This window comes from Microtus ochrogaster, chromosome 5 (assembly GCF_000317375.1).
Source record: "Microtus ochrogaster isolate Prairie Vole_2 chromosome 5, MicOch1.0, whole genome shotgun sequence".
Classification (NCBI taxonomy): domain Eukaryota; kingdom Metazoa; phylum Chordata; class Mammalia; order Rodentia; family Cricetidae; genus Microtus; species Microtus ochrogaster.
In genome coordinates, this window is record NC_022012.1 from 67,905,742 (window position 1) to 67,929,972 (window position 24,231).

Genomic DNA, 24,231 nt, shown 5'->3' on the forward strand with positions numbered 1-24,231 from the left:
CTAGGGGGCAGCAGAGTGCTCCGGTAAGCCCCTAGGTGTTGACCAGAGTAGGTCACCTCTTAGCTTGACCACCCAGCAGTCCCTGGGGCTCTTGCTCCCTTGCTCAACCCTTGATGAGTCAATGTCCTCATCTGCAAAATGGGGTGCAGGATAATAATGACACCTACCCCAAAGCGTGGTCGTGAAGACTGGTTGACGTAATGGGTGCTCAGCCCTCCCGGGTGGACACACAGTAATCACTGAATAAACGTGATGGACAGCCTGTGTCTGGCTTCCTGCGACTTGCATTTCTGGTCTTCAACTTAGTCACTTCCTCTGGGAGCCTCCTTCTGAGGACTTGAGGACGGTTGTACGCTCCCAGAACACCTGTCCGTCTTCTACCATAGCAACGACAACTGTCGCCTCTCAGGGTCCCTTTCAGGGTGAAATTCTGTGAAGACATGGGTCGGTCATTTACTAGGAGGCACAAATAATAGGCACTCAGTAGTTACTGAATAAATGTCACAGAGCAAGGGTCCCAGCGGTCCTCTGGGTTTGACGGGAAACACTGGGGTCGTGAGGTCGAATGGACAGGCGTCAGAGAGAGGAACCTACAGTGTGTGCAGGAAGACTGGACGGGGAGATTCGGAGAGGAGAACGCTCAACTTTGGGGAGAGAATGAGGCCAGACGGGTCTAGCTAGCACTCTTTGGCTCCGCCCCCTTCCAGGCTGCTCCCAGACCCCGCCCCCCTGGCTCCAGCCCTGCGGAAGCTACAGCCTCAAGTGTCTGAGCCTCCCCCGCGCAGGGTGCGCCCCGCACGCTTTATCCTGCCCCGGAGCAGCGCGAGCACCCAGCCCTCGTTCCACAGCCGCTGCGAGATGCTGCGCTCCACGTCCACCGTCACCCTGCTCTCAGGCGGCAGCGCCAAGTCTCCTGGGACGCCCAATAGGAGGGTGAGTAGCTAGCTGGAGAAGGAGCAGCCGGGTTCTCCTGCACCCATCCCTGTTGGCCCCTCTGTAGAGATGTGGGGAGGAGGATAGTTAGGGGTCAGCTACAGGCCGCAGACATCTCAACTTGGCTCAAGTTTCCTGGCCTGTTCCAGACTGCACAGTGACCCTCTCTCTGGACACCCCAGAGTCTGGAAGAGAGGGCTTAGGGGACTTTCTGGAATGCCCAGAACTTCCCTCTCTTTCTTGTCTCCTCTGTCAAGCCAAGATTAAACGTGGCACTAGTTAAAAGATGGCAAGGAAGAGGTTTCTGAGGTCCTTATCATGAGAAGCACAAGTAATGAATGTATTTAAAATGCCAACTTTCCTCCATCTCTTGGTTCGGAGCATCGTCTGTGTGTCCATCCACCAGTGATAGTGCCTTTGGTTCAGGAGCCGCTTGTCGAAGGTAGCCTGTCTGCAGGCCAGAGCTGAGCAGCTGACCACTCTCAGCGGGGCAGGACTTAGTTTATGCAGGCAGGCAGTTTCTTCTTTGTGGCATCGGGGCCAGTCTTAAAGTCCTGGGCATCCTCTCCAGGGAGGTTTCCCAATGGAAATCTGGTTAGCCACTGTCTCTGCACAGTCTGCTCTCAACTCCTCAATCTCCTCATGCTTCCTTCATGAAAGAACAACCGGACTAGTCAGGTTCACATCCCATGCCCTTTCTAAAACCAGGGCCTCAGAGAACACTGTTAGAGCCTGGGCTGTAGCTTTCTAGTTTTGGTGTTATGATACTGAGTTCTCACCTACTCTCTTAATCGTGTTTCCCCACGGTTCATTTGAACAGGTTAAGTCCAGACCAAAAACCCCTTCTGTAGTCAGGCCAGTTTGCTTGGCCTGTAGACGCTCTTGTTGGCGGCTATCTTTCTTCAAAATATGTTGCTTTTGGGTGTGGGTCAAGTAATTGTGTGTGTGTGTGTGTGTGTGTGTGTGTGTGCATGGTAGACACCCACGGCTGACAGAACTCTGGTTGTTTGATCATTAACTTCATAAAGTAAGCATCACATCTGGTTAGTCCAACCATAGTCCTGCCTTACTGCAAAAAGAGTGTTTGACCTTTCCCATGGGAAGCTTTGTTAATTAGAACAAAATTTTGGTTGGCAATACATGAAACCATTGAACAGATAGCCCTGAGCTGTGTACAGCACTCCCTCTCCCCTGGGGGATGCTGGGTGAGGTAGATAGTGGAATCCTGTGGGTAAATACAGATGTGGGTGAATACAGATGTGGGTGAATACAGATGTGACTATGCATTCAGAGCATCTTTGAGAATTTTGCCCTTGAATGGTACTTTGGTGTCTGGACACACTGTTGAGTAAGACTATAACCAAAACTTTAGGCTGAAGAACTCAGGCTTTTGACTGGAGCATCCTGTCACCTTTTCTAAAGGCTCCAGGTGCTGTGTGTGCATGTGTGTGTGTGTTGGCGCTGGCGGGGAAGCTATGTGTTGGGAAGCTAAAGTGTGTTGATTGACTAACTGACTCACTGAATATTTATAGATCTATTTCTGTGTGTTGTAAGGCTGGGTGTTTGGCTCCACTCCGTTTCTTGAGGCAGACATTGTCACAGATGATTTACAGTGGTGATTTTTGTTGTGAGCAGGGTGTTTCCAGGGTTCAGTGACACTGGAAGGAAGTCTCTTTCTGAGGTGTGTGAGGCAAGCCTCTCCCTGAAGGTGAGCTGATGGTCTTCCAGCAGGAGCAGGCGTTTGAAGCCAATTAACATGACTGATTGTGAAAAGAGGATTATCATTCCTCTCAGTGGATGCTTGACATAGACTGTATGGTAATGTGTGTCAGACCTGCTTTGGAACAAAACACCTATTTAAAAAAAAACCTTTTTAGAAACACAAGAAAATGTTATACACTAAATGAGTAACCATGAGAAATGTTTCTGAAATTGAAAAGTTTTCAAGAAATCCTGTATCCTCTCATCTCTTCCCTGGGATTGGACACAAGATGATCTCAAACCAGAATACTTTGGGGCGTGTTTAACCTGTTACTCTTAGGCTGCTCGTGGTGGTCAAGGGTAGCTATGAATGTAGTCCGACACCAAATCATGAACGTTCTTAAAACACTGTGAGATGCTTTTGTTTGTTTGGAAATTTAACTGCATGGTTCGTGCTTGTGAACTTTGTGTAGGACAATGCCGAGCCTCAAAGTCAAAAGGTCTGCTAGCTATTAAAATAGACCAGCTTTATCCAAAGGGCTTATCAAAGTGAAAAGCAGGCCTTGCTGTCGCAGACGTCAAGCCAACCAGAAGTAGTAGTGGCCGGTGACGCTGTGCAGGAGCTGCCCTGAGTCAGCTGTGAGGGCAGTGCGGCCAACCAGGCTGTCACAGGTCACCCTTTGTTCAGCGACTGCCACCTGCAGATGTACTTACTTCCCTCTTATCTGAAATCATCCCCGGGGGAGGGGGAAGCCTGGTGGAGAGGGTGATTTCTGTTAGTGGATAAACAAAACACCAAGAAACATTCAGACACGCTAACCAGTGGGAATTGAAAAAGGAAAAAGCTCTACCTTCAAACCAGTTGTGCACTAAAAATAGCTTTATCTATGGCAACAGTGGAAAGATAAAGTGTTTGGAGAATAAGTACAGCTAGAAAGATGACCTTGGGGGAATGTGGGGGCGGAATTTAAAAAAAAAAATAGCCTACGTGAAGGGCTTCATTGATTTGGAAAGGGATTTTGTAATTGAAGGTTAGCCTCACAGCCTAGTTTTTTGAAATGAAGTCAGTTGTGTGGCCAGGTTGTGTTCCGGGAGTGGAAGGCAGCTCATCCTCTGGGCTGTGAGGTCTACCACCTGTCACGGGGGCTCTCCTGCATTGGATCCTGTTGAGAAGACGACACTTAGGCTGCTTAGAGCTGGATATTGTGACTCCTTGGTGGAGTGAAAAAGCCCAACTAAAACAAACCCAAACAAGGCCCTGGGGTAAGAGTGTTTCCTAGCCAGCCCTTCCCTTGGCAAAGGCCTTCTCTCTTAAGACCCAGCCCAGGCCTGTCCATCATCACTCCCTGCTGCTGGTGTTGTATTCACCAGAGCCTCCTTCCTGCCTTGTTGGTTCAAAAACAAGGAATTCCCCTTGACTGGCATGTGAAAGGGGCTGGCAGGTGTTTGCCCAGCTTCCTCTTCTCAATGGAGGAAACAGTCTATGTAGCTCTGTATCCTGTACCCTGGGGAATCCAGGGAGGGCATGGGTACACAATTCTACCGTTCTGTAGGATCTGGGGAAGGGACATGGGGTTTGGGTGGAATTCAGCCTCAGATGGAAGGAAGCCAATTGCAGTATTGGCTGCAGGGAGGGAGGAGACTTTCATTGCGTTCAGAAAACTGCCTGGGTCCTGCTTGGGATCCTTTGAGCCAGTTCCTGACAGGCCAGGCTGTGGTCTTATGTGGCATCACTAGAACTTAATCCAAACACCTCTGGCACTCGCATCTGATAGTTACAGGCTCAGAAAAACACCAACCTCCCCCTTCTTTTGTTTTTCTATCTTGCCTTGTTTAGTGTAGGGTGGTCTGACTTGGGGCTCTGAAGGACACTTGTCTTATGGAGAGTTCCATGTTTATTCTGCGGTATATAGAATGAAAGTCTAGGCTTTCCTAGGCCACTGCAGAGGCCTAAATGTGTCCCTGTTGATGTTTTCCTGTGCTGTGCACCCACAGCCCAGCAAAGGGACCTGGAGCTCTGTGTCCCCACCAAGTTTCTTGGCCGTTGACACCCCCTTCCAAGTCAGTGAGCCTCAGTTGCCTGCCTGATTGAGTTCAAGAGCTGACTTTGCTAGAGTTGGACCTGGGGTTCAGCCTGAAGTACTTCATCCATTACCAGCTTTGTGGCTTAAAAAGACCCCAGTACTTTTCCAGCGTGTAGGAGAATAACATAGTGGTGTTTGCCTCTTTCCCTCTTCTGATGAGCTGTGTGTCCCAAATGTCAATCATATCGCTGACTCAGATCCACTCTTTATGGAAGAGAATGATCTTTTCCACCATGCAAAACCCAGCCACCTGGTTCTGCCTCGGGAACCTCTGTAAAGCCGAACTCCTGGTGTGATGTCCAGGTCCCTGACCTGACTCTGGCCTTTTTTGTCCTGTGTCTCTGCAATTCCCAGGTGGTCAAGCTCCCACCTCCCACTCCTGAGCTTCCAATGCAGTTTTTCCTCTTTTCTTCTTGCCTCTCTGCTGTTGAGACTCTGAATCTGCCCTGAACCCTCATTTCCTCAGCTTGTGCAAGCCACACTTGTGTGGAGCTGAGTGACCACTTGAGAAGAAGCTCTAGAGCTTCACCGTGTTAACGTGGGGCTCCCCACACAAGCGCAGGCCCTGACTTCAAGACCGAGTCCATGTAAGTGGCTACGTGGGCTCAGCAATGCGGAGGCAGACACAAGCAGATCCCTGGGGATTGCCTGCCTACTTGCTGACTTCCAGGCTACTGAGAGACCAAGTTTCAGTAAAAACCAAGGTGGGTGGCACAAGGTATAATGACATCCAGGGTCCCCAAAAAAACCCTACTTTGCATACATTTTGGAAAGGAGAATGTAGGAAGAGACGTCCTGGGATGAAGGCAGCCTGATGCTTTTGTCAAGTGGGTGGGAATGAGAAGGGTGACAGTTCTGGCCAGGTCACCCAAGTGTCCTCCTTGCCTCCTCTGCCACGGTTGGGATTTCATTTATTGGCTTAATTCGGTGACTCTCAACCTTGGTTCTACATAGACTTGCTAGACAACTTGAAACAGTTATGTCTGGGTCTCCCTCAGAACCAACTCAGGCTTTGAACTGCATGGAACATGGGCTGAAAGGAAGGCCTAGCCCCATCTTTATTGAGAAGCAGCCCACGCAACCGTGAGTTCCTTTGAGGATAAGTGTCTCTCAAAGCTTTGCTTCCCCTTATGGATTCTTAGAAAGGCAGATATTTGGGGCAGCCAGTAAGGCCCCATGGGTTATGGGTGGGGCAGGGCCAGGGGGTCAAAACACTGCTAGATGTACTGGAATTTTTGTGTGCATTCATGGACTTACACTTTCTTCTCGGATCTTAGCACTTTGAGTGCATTCTGTGGCCAGGACAGAAGTGATCCAGAGAGCATTGAGAGAGCAAGGGTGCCCCCTGCCCCCCTCTTGGTGGCTTTTGTGTGGCAGCAGGCCTGACAGGAGAAAGAAGGGCCCTTTCTCATGGTGAGGGGAGGCTGGATGCTGCTCTTCAGGCAGGCTGGCCTGCTTTGTTAGCTAAGAGTGTATTTCACTGTGGCCTACAAAATCTGAATGGTTCTTATCTAGCCCTTTATATAGAAAGCTGACCCCACCTTGCCATAGATAATGAAGCTACAAGTTCAGGGTCACAGCAGACCTTATCTAGATGGTGCCTGTTCCCACACAGTCTGAAGTGCAGGTTCCAGAGGGTGGACACTTGCGTTAAACAGGGAGTGAAGGTCCATCCTCCAGCCACACCCACTAAGGCCACACCTGCTGTTGTTAAGGGTAGCTTGGCCGGGACCTACAATAGGCGTGGACCAGACCTGAGGGAAACATAAATGCATTTGGTTCATTTCTTTATAGAAATCCAATTTGCAAACTGATTAGCAAACTCTTGTCACCGCCCTGGGTCATCTTCTCTCCTTGAGATAGGACCCCCTCTACCCCAGTGAGCCCCAATATCAAGAAGCTGAGAGTAAAACGGTAGGCAAAACCCCAGTGTGTCTCTAGAGGAGGACCTTGGCCTTCACAAAAGGGGTCACACAGGGCCCCAGAGGCTGCCCTGAGCTCCCCAGGTGCCCTGAGCTACAAACAAAGGCTGGATTATACCTTTCTTTGTGAGGGTGACCTGAATGCTGGTTGCTCTTCTCTTGCCTTCCCTCCCAAGAGGGTGACTCTGAAGACAGTGTGAATCTCTAGGGAGTTTCAGGTATGGTCTCCTTTGTTTGAGTCCACCCCTCAAACTATCCAACCGAACCGCATTGATACCCTGCTAGGCCCTGGAAAGGCTATAAAGTCATCCTGGTTAAACACTTGCCTTGTCTCAACCTGTGTCTTTCCTTCCATCCATTCTGTAGGGCAGGGAGTACTAGGAGCCACCTTATTCAGCTTAATAGTTGAAAAGAACTCATATTTCAGTGTGAGTCTCTAGCCCTTGGGGCCCTGCATTCATCTCACCTGCGAACCAAATAGCTCAGGTTAACTTGCCACTGTCTGGACATGTCAGGTTTGAACGGTACCTGGGCTGTCTTGGAACATCTTGCCTGGAAGATGTCTGTTGTTCGGTGATGATGGATTTCCCAGACCTCAGTGACCTGGCAAGTCCTCTCTGTCCTTTTATACCCAGCTCACGTGGCGTTTCTAGGTGCTACCTTTCTCATAGAGTCCCACTCTATGAGACTTTAATCCAGTCAGGATTAAAGTTCTCCTTCGCTTATCCCTAGAATAAGAACACTTGCCGAATTCTAACATGTGCCAGAGACTGCTCAATACTCTTAACACGTGCCAGCTAATTTAACCTTCATACCTGAAAGAGAATTCAGTGTTCTTAGCTATATTTTACAACTAAGGTAACTGGAACACTGAGGGTGAGGCCACTTTCTGGGTTTCATAGCCAGTGCCAAAACCAGTAGTATAACCGAAGAAGTTTAGACCCCAATGCTTTCATCTCTAAGCTACCCTGCCTCTCACGGCCATGCATTGGCTATGCTAACCATGGTTCTTAGTAGCCTATTTGGGAATATGAATAGCTTATGAGCTCCTGGGGGTACAGCAGCTTCTTTGTCATCACGGTCCCTTTCTAGCCTTTAAAAAGTTGTTTACAAGTTGTGGGAGCTCAGTGATCAAAGAACGGGGCCTGCTGTGTGCAGCTCCTTTCTTTGACCCGCTGCAATAGAACGTTGCTTCCAGGGGTGGATGGGGAGACAGCAATGGTGTGTAAACTGCTGCTCTCCAGTGTTCAGAACTCAAGGACTGAGCTGGCTGCTGAGGGCACCCCTGGGTATAAACTGTCCTAACTACCTCTTGAGCACTGCTGAGCCTGGGAAAGCCCTGGGAGTTGTATATGAGTTCAGGAAGCCATACTGATTAGCATCATAAAATACTGAGATAAGCCACATTGGGCTCATGTTACTCAGGGGAGATTTGCCGCAGGGAAGATGGGTAAAGGGAGGTGGACTATGCCCAGTCACTCTAGTGGGCAGGGTTCAGGGGTCAGTTCCTTATTAGAGCTTGTATTAGGAATTCAGAATACCTCCAGGCCTCTAGTACACTTCATCTGCTGCTCCTGAAGCTATCCAGTTTAGAAAGAATTAGCACCCCTCCATACATATTCTCTTTTAGTTTTTACTATTGTTGTTGCTACTATAATTGTTTGTGTGTGTGTGTGTGTGTGTGTGTGTGTGTGTGTACATAAAGGAGAGGTCAGAAGACTGCGTGCATCTGGTGTCCTCTGTTGCCCTCCACCTATCCTATGAGATAGAATCTCTCCCCACACCTGGCACTCTTTATTTTTTCAGATATGTTGCAAGCAATCCTCCTGTCTCCGTTCCCCCTCAAAATCAGGGTTACAGGTGTGGATGGGATGCTTAGCTTGGTATCTGGCTTCTGGGAACTGAACTTTGGTTTTCATGATTGGGAAAAAATGCTTTTAATCATTGAGCCACCACTCCAGGCCCCTGTTATCATTTTAGTTTAAAAACTACTTGAAATATTTGCAAGCAACACAGACCCCCCTTTTTCATGGGAAGATAAACAGCATTAACAGTTGTGCTGTTATACAGTAATACTCTCCCCCCCCAAATTTAAATCTACATTAATTGTAAGAGTGTGTTTTAAAGCAAAAATGGGATTAGTTTTAACATTTTGTTCTGTAACTTTCTTTTTCTCAATGGGATCATAAGTCTGTTAGGGAGCTGTGTGATCCAAGCTTGGGTTAAGTTGCTTATGTATCGTTGACAGTGGGCCATTGGTCAGTCAGCATCTATTAAGAATAGGTGTGCTCTTTAATGTTCCCATCAAGCCCTCTACTGATGAGAGCAGATGCTTCAGATAGGACTGGAGGGGTAGCCCCAGGCACTGGCACCTTCCCAGGAACTTTGGAGCTTTATGCAGGCTCGTTTCATTTTTAGGTATTGTGTTTACCGTTGGCTTTGTGCCCCTCATGATGGGCATGGCTCACAGCCCAGTCTGATGGACATGGTGTAGCTGCCCACTGTGGGAAGTATGTGGAGGAATGTCAGAGGTCAGGGAGGGCTGGTGGGGAATGGTTCACCAATGGAGAAGGTCCATCTCACTTTTGGATGAATTAATACATGAGGTCTTTTTCCTGAAAATTATGGCCATTAGGGAACGCCCTTTAGGATCCATTGGCCAATGAAAGTCATTGTTTACCATCTCCTGTCCCAAATGCTATTGCCCAAATAGTTTCCATGGAAATGAGGGTCAGGAAGCCAAGTGGGCCTGTTTTGTTTTGGAGCGCGTAGGTTGAGGGCACAGTGATACTATCTAGATAGTAATAAAAATACTTTAACAGGGCTGGGGAGGTGACTCAGCCAATGGAGCTCTTGCTGAGCACGTGTGAGGACCTGAGTCTGGATCCTTAGAGCCCACTTAAGAACTGTAACCTGTCCGCACACCTGCAAAGAGATGCGGGTAGAGGCAGGAGAATCCCCGGAAACTCACGGGTCTGCTAGTCCGCTGTGTGCAACAGCAAACAGCCAAGATGCTCTGCCTCAAACATGGTAGCCAGGGCTGAATCCGAGGTTGTTCTCTGACAACCTCTTACCATGGCATGTGTGTGTTCATACTTTCAAACATAAATGTGTGTGTGTGTGTGTATGTGGATACACACACACACACACACACACACACACACACACACACAGATTTCATCTCATCTTACTCTTGAAATTCAGAGAATAAATTTCCCAAGCCACTTAGCTAGTGGATGTTGAAGCCTGTGTGCATGTATGCATTTGTGCATGTGAGTGTATATAAATGTGTGTGCATCCCCATGTGTGTATGGAACGTAGTGCAGTAGAAACATGCCTCCTCTCTTCTGTCAACAGATATGTCCTGGGTCAGATTCAGCCTGGCAGAAATGATCGCCGAGAACCACAGATGTGTATGGTCCACCTGGTGTGGCTTACACTTAATGAATGTTTGTAAATGCCAGTCTGGTTTTAGCCAGGTGGAGTGGCCTGCAGTCAGAAGGTTGTTTTCCCTCCACAGGCGACACCCAGTTTTCCATTAGTGCTGTTGCCCATCCGGAAAGAGCTACCTGGAAGAATGGCTTGCTGTCCTCTTGGCCAACATATGAGCCTTGAAAGCTGGTTGTAAAGATGGCTGGGACAAAGGTAGCCCTGGATGTCAGACCAGCTCCATCCCAAGGTCACTAGGAGATGAAGCTTTCCCAAAAGAAAGTAAGGATGGAAAGGTTCCTTGAAACCTTGTCATGTGTTTTATCAGCGAAGACAGTAGTTAACAAAACCCAGGGCTTTGTACATGCTAGGCAATGACTTTTGGGGTTTGTTTTTTAAGACTCACTGTGTAATCCTGGCTGGCCTTCAATTTGCTATGTAGACCAGGCTGGTCTTGAACTCACAAAGATCCCCCTGTCCCTATCCTCTGGGTGCTGGGATTGAAGGCATGTGCCATCATGCCCAGCATGGTAGTTTTTTGAGACAGGGCCTCACTAAGTTGTTCAGGCTGGCTTTGAACTCATTTTGTCACCAAGCAGCTTCTATACTCCTGCCTCCACCTCCCACGTAGTTGAGGGTAAGGACCAGCACTGCCGGGCCTGAATTAGATAAGCATTTTTTTAATGGTCATTAGGCTTCTCCTTGTGCATCTGTCTCTGAACTGCCCACTTTTATAAGTTTACCAATAATTTTGGATAAGAATTATCCCTGTGATTTCATTTTTATTGATTGACTCTGTAAGGAGACGGATGTGGTTCAGTGGACAGAGCTTGCATAAGGCCCTGGGTTCCATTCCCAGCACATAAACCAGGCATAGTGGTGCATGCCCCGTCAGACCTGCACTTGATAGGTGGAGGTAGGAAGATCTGAAGGTCAAGATTACCCTTAGCTACATAACAAGTTCCAGACCTACCTAGGATACATGAGACCCTGTCTCAGACAAAGCAAAGCAAAATACTCTATACCCGTGGTTCTCAACTTGTGGCTCGTGACCTCTTTGGCGAACCTCTATCTTCAAAAGTATTTACATGAGATTCATAACAGTAGCCAAATTACAGTTATGAAGTATAGTAAAAAACAATTTTATGGTTGGAGGCCACCACAGCATGAGGAACTGTCAAAAGGTCACAGCGCTAGGAAGGCAGAGGAGCACTGCCATGTAGTTTCATAAGGCCATCTCGGAGGTACTAGGGGTGAGGGCGTACATTGAATTATAGTGGGGCACAGCTTAATGTATAACAGGTGCCAAGCAGCCTGCCGTGAGTCAGGTCCATGTGGTATTTCAGGATTGTGGTGGCAGACTATGAAGACGAAGAACACAGGCCCTGCAGACTGGCCAGGTTCAAATCTTAGCTCCGCTGTCTCCTAGTGTGAGACCTCCATACAGCCTTGTCGGAGGTGACTTCCTAATCACTCAGTAAGCCTAGTAGGTAAGAGGACCTGTTCCGGAGGATTATGTTCAATATTAGATGGATTTAGGGTCACTTAGCTGGTACCTGGCACACCACAAGCCCCGTGAATGCATGTCCCGTGGATGTTGTCACGGTCTTGTTACTAGTACACGGGTCTATTTTTAGTCAGGAAAATGACTGCTTAGGATCCCTCGCTGTCACCAGGCTCTTGAAAAATCTCACAAGCTGTAGCTCTCCTAAGGGGATGCGTAAATGCTTCTTTTGTGCTTAAACTGAAGAGAAATAGTATAATTTAGACTTTCTCATTGGGTTGGCTTGGCTTTGCAGTACTGAGATTGAACCCAGTGTTCCTGCCTGTTAGATCAGAGTTTTCCCATCGAGCCACACCCCCAGTGCTGGCCTCTTGGAAACCTTTATTCATGTATATATGTGCATATGTATGTGTGTGTATGTATGTATATATATATGTGTGTGTGTGTGTGTGTGTGTGTGTGTGTGTATTATATTTTGTTTGTTTTCGAGGTAGGGTCCCACTGTGTCGGTCTGACTGTCCTGGGAACTTGCTATGTAGACCAGGCTGGCCTCGACCTCACAGAGATCCACCTGCCTCTGCCTTCTGAGTGCTGAGATCAAAGATGTATACCGCTATTCCTGGCCTTTATTCCAAAATTACAGTGGACTTTATCGACAGCCTTTGATACCCTGACAGAGTGCGTCAGAGGTCAGTGACAGGTGCTGATGGTATTGCTAGAGAAGCTGTCAGATGTTCACGCCTTGGCAATTACGCTTTGCTTCCCAGCCTGCCTTTTCTGTTAAAATCCCTTTGAACTTTCAGCAAACATGAGCAGCTTTGGCTTTCTTCTTCTTCTTCTTCTTCTTCTTCTTCTCCTCCTCCTCCTCCTCCTCCTCCTCCTCTTCCTTCTCCTTCTTCTCTCTAAAGTACATCAGACATTACATTTGTCACCTTAACTGTTCTTAGGTGTACAGGTTTATGGCTTTGCGTGCATTTACTGTGGCTCCCTGGCACTGCCAATTCTTCCATCATCTCAAACTGAAGTTCTATACCCGCTAAATGCTACCTCCCCACTCTCCATCTCCTTAACTCCTGGCAGCACCTTCCACGCCCACTCTCGATGGGTGTGACTGGTCTAGGTACATCACATAGAAGGTTGTTTTGCTCTGATGTATTTGGCTTATTTCGGGTAGGGTGTTGTCATGTTGTGCTGTATCAGAACTACCTTCCCTTTTAAAGCTGAGTAGCATTCTGTTGTGTGTATATATTTGGCTCCGCCATCTGACAGTGGACATTTAAGTCACGTCTGCCTACTGTTAATATTGAATATGAATGTGATTAAAGAAACTTTATGAAAGTTGTGATCGGGCCGGTGAGATGGCTCAGTAAGGAAAGGCTCCTCGCCATGCAAGCCTGGCCTGAGTGTGATCTCCAGGACCCACAGAAAGGAAAAAGGACAGCACGGATCCCACAGAGTTGTCCTTTGCCCTGCCACCTGCGTGTTGTGGCATACACACCCATGCACACACAACATGTAAAATAAAAGCCTGTGATTAACATTTCCATATCTGTTGTAGAAAAGTTAAATGCATAGGCTAGAAAAGTAGAAAATGCATCCAACCCCATCACAGGGAATCTCAGACTTTAGACAAGAGGTAACTGCATTATATAATTTGGCTTCTATCTCCCTAGTGGATTTTGGTTTTTATCTGTGAAATGAGATCATTTTAGGCATATTGTTATGAAACCCGAACCATTTAAAAGTGTTTGGAATCCCTGAAGGTATTTAATAGCTCCTTGTTTGAGTGATGGGTGGGCTGCTAGTGGACTCTGTTGGTGGGCACCTGTGCCAGGCCATGCTGATCTCACTCCTAGCCACCTTCCAGTGTGGTCAGTGTGATACGATGTGCCCATCGCTGTGGAATAGGCAGAGAGAGAGAGAGCCCAGGGCCTCCGGCTCCTTCTGACCCAGACTCATCCTAACTGGACTGTCCTCCACCTCTTTTAGGCAAACGTCTGCAGACTACGGCTGACCGTACCTCCGGAGAGTCCAGCACCCCAGCAAACAGAAAAGAAGATTGAGAGGAAAGATCAGGTGAGTCTTCTCGGAGGCCAGGGCCTGTGGCTGGTCTATGTTAATGTGTCTCCCCGCTCACCAAAGCTATTCCCCGAGCTATCCATTGGCTGTTGCTGAAGAAAAGGCCCTCAGCCTTCCACCCTGCTTTCCCAGCTGCCTCTGCAGCCTTGTGCCCGCCCTTGTTTCCTGGGAAACACTGTGGCTCTGGGTAACGTCCCAGCTGTGGGCACACTGGACTTAGTGTCAGGTACTGTGGCAGGGAAGATGGTATTTCCTGGAATGGCCCGTGCGGTGGAGTCAAAGGGCCTTTTGTAAGTTGCTGGAACAGGAGCTCCAGAATGGAAGGCTGGCTCTGGCTGGCAGGAAGAGCCCAGCAGGCAGCTGAGCATGGTCTTGGCTGGTTACAAGAGGAAACCTACAAACACTTCTGTGTCACTTCTGAAGTGAGTGCTGGTACCATGCAGATAACCATGGCCCTACCTTTGCTTTAGAAGGACTTGCAGTTTTTCAGGTGGGACAGGTATATACACAAACAGTGGTCATGTCGTGTCCCATGTGTTCCTATCTGGGAACATAGAGGTGGTGCTAAGTGACTCTGGCAGGTGGCAGAAGTGTAGGCTTAACAAATAAATGGGAGGGCCTGCTTAGCGCTCCACCTGTGTTCCAGGTGATGCCATTTTTCTCATTCCTAAGCCATGACTGGCACCTGCTAAATTTCAACCACTAGGACTCCAGTAGTGAACATACCAGTAAACAAGGCAATGGCTGTCACTCACGGAGATGATATTCTAGTTGGGTGGGAATGAAAGCAAACAAAATAATGATGTACTTTCTGGAGAGACAACGTCAGAGAAAGGGATAGGCATGCCAGACACTAGGCAGTCCTTCTTCTGGTGGGTGTTTTATATGAACATAAAATGAAATAATAGGTTATAAATTTCATGGGTAGAATTATGAGATTATAACTTCTTGAAATGCAAGCTTCACTTTTGAGGTAACCAATACCGTAGTGAACCATGAATAAAGAAGCTTCCTGTAGACTAGTAGGAGGCTGCTAGTATCCCAGAGTTTGTTATGTGTATCCGTCTCTCCTGTCCTGTTGCGCTCTTCTCCTAACTTTGTGTGTATGTGTGTGTGTTCATGTATGTCTGCATGTGCCTGTGGTGATCAGAGGCAGACATTGGGTGTCTACTTCAGTTGCTTTCCATCTTATTTCTTCTCTCTCTCTCTCTCAAAGTTTTCAAATTTTATTTATGAGTGTTTTGTCTGCATGTGTGTGGGCAACACATGTGTGCCTGATGCCCTCAGAAGTCAGAAGAGGATGTTGGATTTTTTGGAACTGAAGTTATGGATGGTTGTGAGCCGCCATGTGGGTGTTGGGAACTATATCCAGGTCCTCTGCAGGAACAAGAGCACTTAAACCATGGAGCTGTTTCTTCTAACCTACTTGTTCGCTTTTCAGATCGGGTCTCTCTAAGTATTCCCGACTGTCCTGGAACTCAGTGTAGGACAGCCTGGCCCTAAACTTACAGAGATCTGCCTGCCTCTGGCTCCTGAGTATGGATTACAGGTGTGCATCACCGTGCCTGGCTTTATTTCTTGAGATGGGGTCTCTCTCTGAAGGCGGAGCTTACCAGTTTGCCATGGAGCTCTGGGGATTTGCCTCTCTTTTAATGTGGCTGCTGATCTGAGGTCCTCAAGATTGCACAGCAAGCCCTTTGCTAACTGAGACATCTTCGCAGCCCCCTCTTCTCACTTTCTACCAAAGTCAACAAGTTATCAGTGATGATGCAAAGGGCAGAGAGGCAGAGGAAGTAGGGGAAGGTGAAGTTATGGCCAGAAAGCCATGAGAGAATGTAAACTTTAACCTGCTTCAAAGGAGAGGAAGTGTCTCACTAACAGCACTGGGAAGAATGTTGGTTCCAGCAGGTAGAGTGGGGACAGGAGAAGGTCAAGGTAGACCTGGTTCTGGAAATCAGGCAGCACCAGTGAGGTACTGGCCAAGGCCCTAGGAGATGGTTTTATTTTATTTTTTTTATTAAAGATTTGTTTATTTTTATCTTGTGTGTTTTGCCTATATGTGCATCTGTGTACTACTTGCATTTAATATCCATGGAGGCCAGAAGAAGGCATTAGATCCCTGGAACTAGAGTTTCAGGTGGTTGTGAGTTGCCATGTAGGTGTTGGGAATCTAACCTGGTCATCTGGAAGAGCAAAAGTTGCTTTTAACCCCTGAGCCTTCTCTCCAACCCTGACAACTCTTTCTGGTTAAATTGTTTGGTGTTCAACACCAAAAAGATTAAGATCAGTACAAATTAAATAGCCCTATTTTCCCCTGTTTTTCTTTTTCTTTGAGACTGGGTTTCTCTGTATAACAACCCTGACTATCCTCAGACTTACTCTGTAGACCAGGCTGGCTACAAACTCACAGAGATCCATCTGCTTCAGCCTCCCAAGTGCTAGGATTAAAGGTGTGTGCCAGCTAAATAGCCCCAACAATGAGCCTCATAATGAGTTGGATTTTGGAACATTTTGGATTTTGAATTTTGGTGGATAGACATGCCTAACTGGTAACATCTGTACAAATATCCTCAACCAAGTGTAAACAACTCCAACATCTGTGGCTCTTCTGGTCCTAAGCATTTTGAGATAAAGGACACTCAGCCTACCATGGATTATGATATATTGACTAATAACAAAACTTCCAACACTAGTGATAACCCGAGAGGCATAGAGGGAAGGGAAGGGGAGCTTGTTCTAGAACACTAATTTAGAAAATCTGTTTTAGAATTTCCAGATAGGCTCATCAGTGGCTAAGAAACTAGTTAGTTGCACATTGTCACCGAGTAGGAGAGTCACATGTAAAGTGTGGCCTGTAAAGGAGCCGTGGACCTTACAGTTGAGTAAAATTTCAACCGGGGACCCAACCCAGCACTACCAGCAGATGACAACCCTCAGAGGACTTCCAAAGTGATGTGGTTAAGAAGTACACGCAAGACCTGTGTAATCTCCAAGCTGAATTGTGTAACTGAATTAATAATAAGGAAACAGAAGGCTCCAAAATGTAGGCCCTTCTATAGAATGATTGGCCTGACTCCCTCTCCATGAATTTGATGGTATTAAAAACAAGATGAGCTTTTGTTGTTGGGAAATTAGACAGAGCGGACCTTGGTTAGATCCTGGGCCGAAAACCTTGTAACAAACATGTCGATATACTTGCTGAGTTTAGAATATGAGCCCTATAATAGTGAGTGAATGGATTTCATTTTTCTGCGTATGAAATGTGATTGAAGAGGTTCTTTCGGCTTCCCCAAGGCTATGAACACTCAGCAAAGGAAACGCTTGGTAGCTGTATTCATTGTGTTTCTTTCATTGCTGTGGCGAACTGTGACAGATACAGCTTGAGGAAGGAAGCGTTTGCACTGGGCTAAGGGTTCAAGGGTACATCACGGTGTGGAGGCCATGGTGGCAGAGACCTGAGGCATCTGGTCACTCACAGTGCATCTGCAGTCAGGAAGCAGGGAGAGATGGAAGTGGCCCTTAGTTTGCTCCTCCCTTTTAATTTAGCCCATGGGACAGTGCCCACACAGTCAGGATGGGAATCCCTACCTCAGTTTATCCAATCTAGAGACTCCCTCACAGAAATACCCAGTACTTGATATCCTAGGCAGTTCTAGATCCTGTCAAGTTGATAATTGGTGTTAGCTGAAGCTCATAACAGTGTAGGAACAGGGCAGTGAGGCTTTAGCTACTAGACGCTTGTGATTACCAGGATTGAATGGGGCCCACTTGTTGGGGAGTATCCCCTTCTTCCCTTTTTGTCCTCACTCTCTCTGTCCCTTTTATAGCTGATGGCATCTGGGATAGTTTGAGGAAGAAGGCCGGTCCAGAGTGGGTGATGGGACCAGGGCCATGGTGGCTGTGTCCATGTATGTGGTAGAGTCAGAGGGAATGAGATGTTTCTGGAAGCTACAATCAGGGAAGGTGCCCCGGAGCAGTTGTTCTCATAGAAGAACCAAACGCTCCCCTGGAAAGAGTTTGAATGCTTAGCTGTGGAGTTTGTACTCAAGTTGTATGCCTGCCCATCTTGTCTTGAAGAGTGCTTTCCAAATTAGTAAGCATCAGGTATTACTTTTATTTATGGAGGGGAAAAGTATCAATAGTTAAAATGAAAATAGCTTTATGCAAGTTGCTAAAGACATTGATGGCGTCATTTTCTCTGAGAGCGTGTGCAGATTGCTATAACTTGCACTAGAACTCAAAGGAATATTTTTATGACAGATACTCATTCAATGGGAAACGATCTATTTGGGGAGAAAAAGGCCACGGCAGAATATATCCACTCTGTATTTCACCATGATAGTTGCAGCTCCATAATGATTACAATTAGATGAAAACGACATTTATACTCAGAGCAGTCAGCAGAGAGCTCTTTTTTCCAAGAGGCTCGTGGGGGTGGGGATTGGTGAGATGGTTCAGCTGGTAAAGAAAGACATCTGTCACTAAGCCTGACACCCTGAGTTTGATCGCTCGGTCATACATGGTAGAAAGAGACATCTGATTCTTCCAAGCTGTCCTTTTCCTTCCACATGTAAGCTAGAATGTGTGCAAACCCACAATACAATAAATAAATAAATATTTCAAAAGTTAAAGGAAGTGATAAATGACAAAAAGAAGCCAGGTCCTACACCATTGAGAAGCCACAGAACAGCTCTAGACTTGAGGAGACAGGGCCCTTGCTGGAAGATTTTATCAATAAAGGTGGAAGACATACAAAGGAATGATCCTGCTTCCAAATTAAGTCACATAAAAGTGATAGAAGTTGTTGGACCGGGAAAGGGCACATCACTCCTTCAGTGGTGTCATTTCCAACCGCCTTAGTAATCAGAGTGAAAAATCTAAGTCTAGTCCCCAAACTAAGATCTGTCATCCACCCTGAGGCTAAGTACAGGCTTTTGGATTTATTTGCCTTTTTTTTTCTTTTCTTTTTTTTTTCTGGGAGATACTTACTCAGATTCCCCCAGGCCAAGTGGCTACTCTTCTGTGACATCACTGAAAGGATTAGAAGAGTCCCAGCCTTCACAAATCTTACTGTTAGGAGCAATGACTGGCTCACTTGACAAATGGGACTTATAAGGAGAAAGTTAAGAAGATGAAATGGTTCAAAAACCTCAACATTAACCTTTCCAAGAATATGATTTGCGACTTTCTTAATTTCTTCTTCAAATTAACACACACACACATACACATGCACACACACATACACACTGAGCCTTCATATATTTATAGCAAAGCAGGGTCACCTTTCTCCTTATGCCCTCAGAGATAGCCCACTGCAGGTACTTAGGAACAGTCAGGTTCTGAGGAACTCGGGAGCTGTGCACCCTGATGCCTCTGGCCCACTGGGGCACCGGGTGTGAGATATGAAGTGTTCATCTGTAACAATCTGGTGACTCACTGCAGGAGAACTGGAGTAGAGGGGAGGGTGAGGCTGGCTAGTTCCCCAGGACTTGGGTGGTGGCAGCACTCAGATATCCTAGTGCTCACTGGGTAGACAGTGACTTTGACACCATGTCCTGGCTGGATTCCTGGACTTGACTCACTGGGAACAGGGTTCACATACCAACAAGGGTTCCCTGGAGGAGCCACTTCTTCTGATGTGGTTGCAGTGTGTCTGCTCCTACCTGGAAGCCACAAAATTGCAAGGTACCCAACATTCTGGGTGATCTTCCCAGGCTTAATGACTTTGGTTCCTTTGAAGGGGAATCCCTGATTTCCTAAACCAGGGATTGCAGCTAGATGGGACATGGAAGTCTGAAGATGTCAAATGGCCTGATTGACTTCTAATCAAGTGAAACTTCACCGAGGATTTCCAGGGCATTAGAGCTGCAGCTGGCTGTGGGCAGCTGGGCCTTAGTCACTGACTGCCATAGCAGATGCTGCCAGGGGGCATAACTCTACATAAACCCGCTGCCTGCTGGCTATTCTTCTAGCTGTTCTCTGTTCATCACAGAGAGGAATGCTTCACAGCTCAGAAGGCTTGAAGAGGGCATATTTTTTCCTGTTTCATGGAGATGTGTTGGGAGGATGCTCAAGGCAAGTTCAGTAGTCAGCACTGTGCCAGAGACATGGAATCATGGGGTGTATTGTGGAGTTTTCCTAACTCTAAAGCAGATGCTCACCTGCCTGAGACTCAGTCTTTCTCTTGAGAGTTTTTCTCCTGGCCACCAGGTCTGGAAAACACACACTAGTTTCTTCTGTAAGCAGGTGTGGTGATGTCCAGTCACAAAGAGCAAATGAGCTGAGCAGAGCTGGGGAGAAAGTTCAGGCTGTAAAGTTCTTGTATCGCACACATGAGGACCTGAGCTTAAACCTCAGCACTCAATGAAAAGTGCTCTGCATGGAGATGGGCACTTGCAATCACAGCCCTGGGGAGACAGAGACATTGAGTCCCTGGAGCTTGGTGGCCAGCCAGTCCAGCCTAGTTGGTGAGCTCCAGGTCCATGAGGAAACTTCTCAAAGGTAGTAGACAATGTTCTTGAGGGTGACACATGAGGTCATTCTCTGGCCTTTGTATACATAGGCACATGCCCCTCCATCCCCCATATATGCACATTTAAAAAGTAAACTAGTATGGGAAAGGTGCCTCCCCGCCCTCCCCTCCACCCCGACTATGTCTGGCCTATAAAATGGAGTGACTTAATACCACCTTTGTCTTTTGAAGGTCAAACCCGATGACCTTAGCCTTGGCCTCAGCATCTCTCTCTTTAGCTGTCGTGGAATCAATCATTCCCATCCATGAAGCACTGTCTTGTCTTTCTTCTTCCTCTTGGTCTTTTCCTTCTGTATCCTTGCTGATGTCATTCTACTCTTCTCATAGATCTGAGCATCACTCTACCATTACCTGGTCCACATTTCTCTCTTCAGAGTCCTCTGACCCCCACGTTCCCTCTTTGCAAAGACCTACCTGCCTCCACCTTCCCGGTCTGCAAAGACCCAACTGTAGAGAACTCACTCTTGCCTGGTTTGGAGATGGCATAACCAGCTGTGGTTTGTGCATCCTCTCCCGATGAAAGCCATGCTGGCTTGTGATTTTTTTTTTCTGCCCACCAGAGTGATGAGAGTTGATTGGTGTGTTGCTACTATTACTGTTATTACTATTTCCACATTTAAAAAGTTTTAGGCAACATTGGAACCTTGAATGGAACATGGGCACACACATTTAGGAGACATTCTGACTGTGACCTATGCACATGACATTCCTATACCGTGATTCCTGGTGAGAATGGGTTTTTGTTCTTAGGCTCATTTACTGAGTGTATTTCCTCCAGAGCCAGTCTGGCTCATGCACTTCCAGGGAACCTGGTAGGGTCAGTCTTGGGCCTGGATCTGGGGATATTATAGGGAATAGACATAAGAATATTATAGGGAATAAATAGAATGGTTAGTGGAGGAGGAGAGGGGTTGGGAGAGAGCCCCATCCTTCCCTGGGGTTGAACTGTTCCTATCTTAAGCAGATTCCCTCTGTCTCTACCCCCTCATTTTCTCCAGAGAACAATTCATTCACTTTTAGACTCTGATATCAGTTTTTCCCTAGAACCTTCTTCCTCAAATAGCTACTGAGATATTCAGTCCCAGCCTTACTGTAAAGTAAATGTGCCACGGCTGGAGAGGTGGTCAGTGGTTAAGAACACAAACCTTTCTTGCAGAGGATCCGAGTTCAGTTCCCAACACCTGAGATGGACAGCTTATAACTGCCTGCAATTACAGCTGTGGATGCCCAACACTTCTGGCATTTTTTGTACATTCATGCTCATACCTACACACAGACATGTGCATAATTAAAAATAAAATAAACATTCTAAAAAGAGTAAACAACCTGCCCCTCCAGGCTCAACAATGGCTTGCTTTTCCATTGAGACGCTGTCTGTCTATCCTGTGCATCCATGATCGCCCCTCCTTCAAGCTCCAGGTTCCAGACTGGCTTTATTGCTTTACCTGTAGTGTTCTTAGCAAAGAAATGTCCATAAGAACGGATACACGTTTCTGTAAACATTTGAATGTGAAGATGACGTTGAGTTAGCATAGAAACACACAGAACCAAAGGCATAGACTCTATTCTGTCTCTACAGGGCCTTGCTCTCTGCACACAGTAGGTGTTTAGTGACTGTGATGATCAGTTTCATAAGTTGCCATAACAACACTGTAGACTACATGGGCTGAAAAATAGAATTTTATTATTGCATAGTTCTGAGGACTAGAAGCCTGGAATGGATGCAGGGCCACATTCTCTCTGGAGGTACAGAGGCTCTTGTTAGTCCTTGTCTTGTGGCTATGTAATTGCTGTCCACAGATGGAGCAGCCCCTGTGTTCACGTCTGTCCAAATACCCTTTTTCTGTAAGGATGCTGGTGACCATGGCGTAGATCCCAGTCTTAACAACAGTATTTTAAGTTGATCCTGTCTCTAAGTAAGGTCAGATTTTAAGTGACTAGCAGTTAAGACTCTAGCATATTTTTTATTGGGGAGTGACACGGATCATCATAGAAAGTTCTTTAAATCGTTTGAGCAACTCAGATAAATTAGCTTTTTGTTTTCTTTTTACTTTTTGTTTGTTTGCATGTTTGTCTCATGTAGCTGAGGCTGTCTTTGAACTACTGATCCTCTTGCCTCTACCTTCCAAGGACTGGGATTACAGGTGTCTGCCACTGCCCCTGGCTTTTTAATTCTTTTATTAAACATAATAATGGAAGAAGGAGCAATGATTTCTTATCATCACAGATTTCATGGAGAAGAATTGGAAATGTGGGATGTCTATAAAGAGGGTTAAACTTTAGGAATAAAATGTATAGATCATTTTGAAATTAGATACTGTTATCCTTTCATTTTCAAAAAACTCGGTAACTCTCTGAAGTTCTGTATCCATTTTCTTGCCCAAATCTGTATGCCCTGTAATCCTGTGAGCACACACACACACACACACACACACACACACACACACGGATAGAAAAGGAGAGGGAAAGAAAGGAGAGAGAGGGGAAGAAGGGGGGAGAGAGTGTTTGTGAGAGAGAGGAGACCAATATTAGCTATGACAGATGCATCACACTGAACCAGAATGTGGCTGCATAGTCTTGGATCTGGTTGGCGCTGGCTCTGTGATCTTCATCATGAGCAAAATCTTCATTATGTGCATATATTAATAGAGCAGCTAGAAGAGACTCTGCTATGAGAAGCTACTAACGCACAGCAGGAAGGACATTATGTGTCCTTCAGTGACCTTTAATTACTTTGTTTTGAGACTCGGAGAAGCTAAGTGAGCGAGACTGGCTGTGTGCATACGGGTACAGAGTCCAGGACTCCCGGAGCCAGCAGTGTGTCAGAGGAGGAAACCCCCACCGGCAGATTTTATAGCCCCTTTCCTTCAAAAGCTTAGATGAACAAGCCTGCTGGTTCTTGTCCTTGGAGAACCTGTTTATACAACATCCTGACTGTTGCCAAGTGAGCGGGTGTGCGGCCATGATTCATGGCTGCAGCTGGGGCTGGGCTGCCTCTATGACAGTGCGCAGGGCCTGTCTCTGCCTCTCAAGAAGAGGCCTGAGGTTCTGCTCCTGGGCCTTCACCAACCTCTGCAGTGCTCCCGTCTCAAGCCCTCACAAGGGGACCCCGGTTCCTCTTCTAGAACACAGAGTTCACCTTTCTCCAAAACTTTTTCAGCGGTGGAACTCTATACACTCATACAACACAATGCCAAAACAGTGTCTCAAAAGAGGTGAACTACGGTATTGCTGAGGTTGACACCTGAGGTCAACCTGTGACCTCTACATGTGCACATACACATATATACTTTCATATGCATACTGGCATGCACCCACATGCGCACCTACCAACATGGAACACACACATGAACACGCATTCACTCCTCCCGTATTTATTGAGTGTCTATTTTGGGTGTGGAGTTACAGCCATGAGAGTAATAGATACACTCCCTGCCTTCGTGGAGTTTATTGTGCTGTGGATCACATGTTTAAGATGTGAAAAGCGTAGACCCTCATCACTAGCCTCACTAATCAAATGGCCACTGAGTTCCTGGGGGCATCATGTAGAATTTTAGAGTGGGTTACTGTCTGTGGCTCCTCTTCCTTTTCCAGCCCAGGGAAAACAGGTGCAGCTAGTGCCCGAGGTAAATTCTGAGATGTGAGTGCTCATGGGAAATCACCGATCGCAGTTTCTTTGTGTGTTACTGTGTGCACCTGCTCTTAATCCTGGTGCATTTTATGTGGGGTTTATGGAAAGCCAATTTGGTGAATTGTCTCTGCTCCTTTCTATGGCAGGAACTTTCTTTTCATCCTAACACTTAAAGGGCTTTAGTTTTCAAGGCGCTTTTGCCTGGTGTTGTTTCAGACCTAGCATATTCACAATAGGTCCGACATATACATATTTTTTTTTAAAGATTTTGTAGGCTTAAGTCACAAACAATGCCACAGCAGTTTGGAATTATAATTAATAGGGTAGTATTTATTTAAAGGGGAAAAAACTTACAGATCACCGTCAGCCCTCTGTACAACCACGAAGGGAGTCTAGTCGCCAGCCGAGCAGGAAGT

At 46.7% G+C, this 24,231-nt stretch overlaps 1 protein-coding gene across 1 annotated transcript in view; it reads left to right on the forward strand.

Moving 5' to 3' along the window:
* Window positions 1-858: 858 nt before the first annotated feature.
* The window catches only part of Myzap (myocardial zonula adherens protein), a 95,075-nt gene continuing 71,702 nt past the window's right edge, over window positions 859-24,231 (forward strand). The window contains exons 1-2 of the mRNA XM_013346398.2: window positions 859-933; window positions 13,563-13,649. Coding sequence (XP_013201852.2) covers window positions 859-933; window positions 13,563-13,649 — 162 coding nt within the window. The remainder of the gene's footprint in view (window positions 934-13,562; window positions 13,650-24,231) is intronic.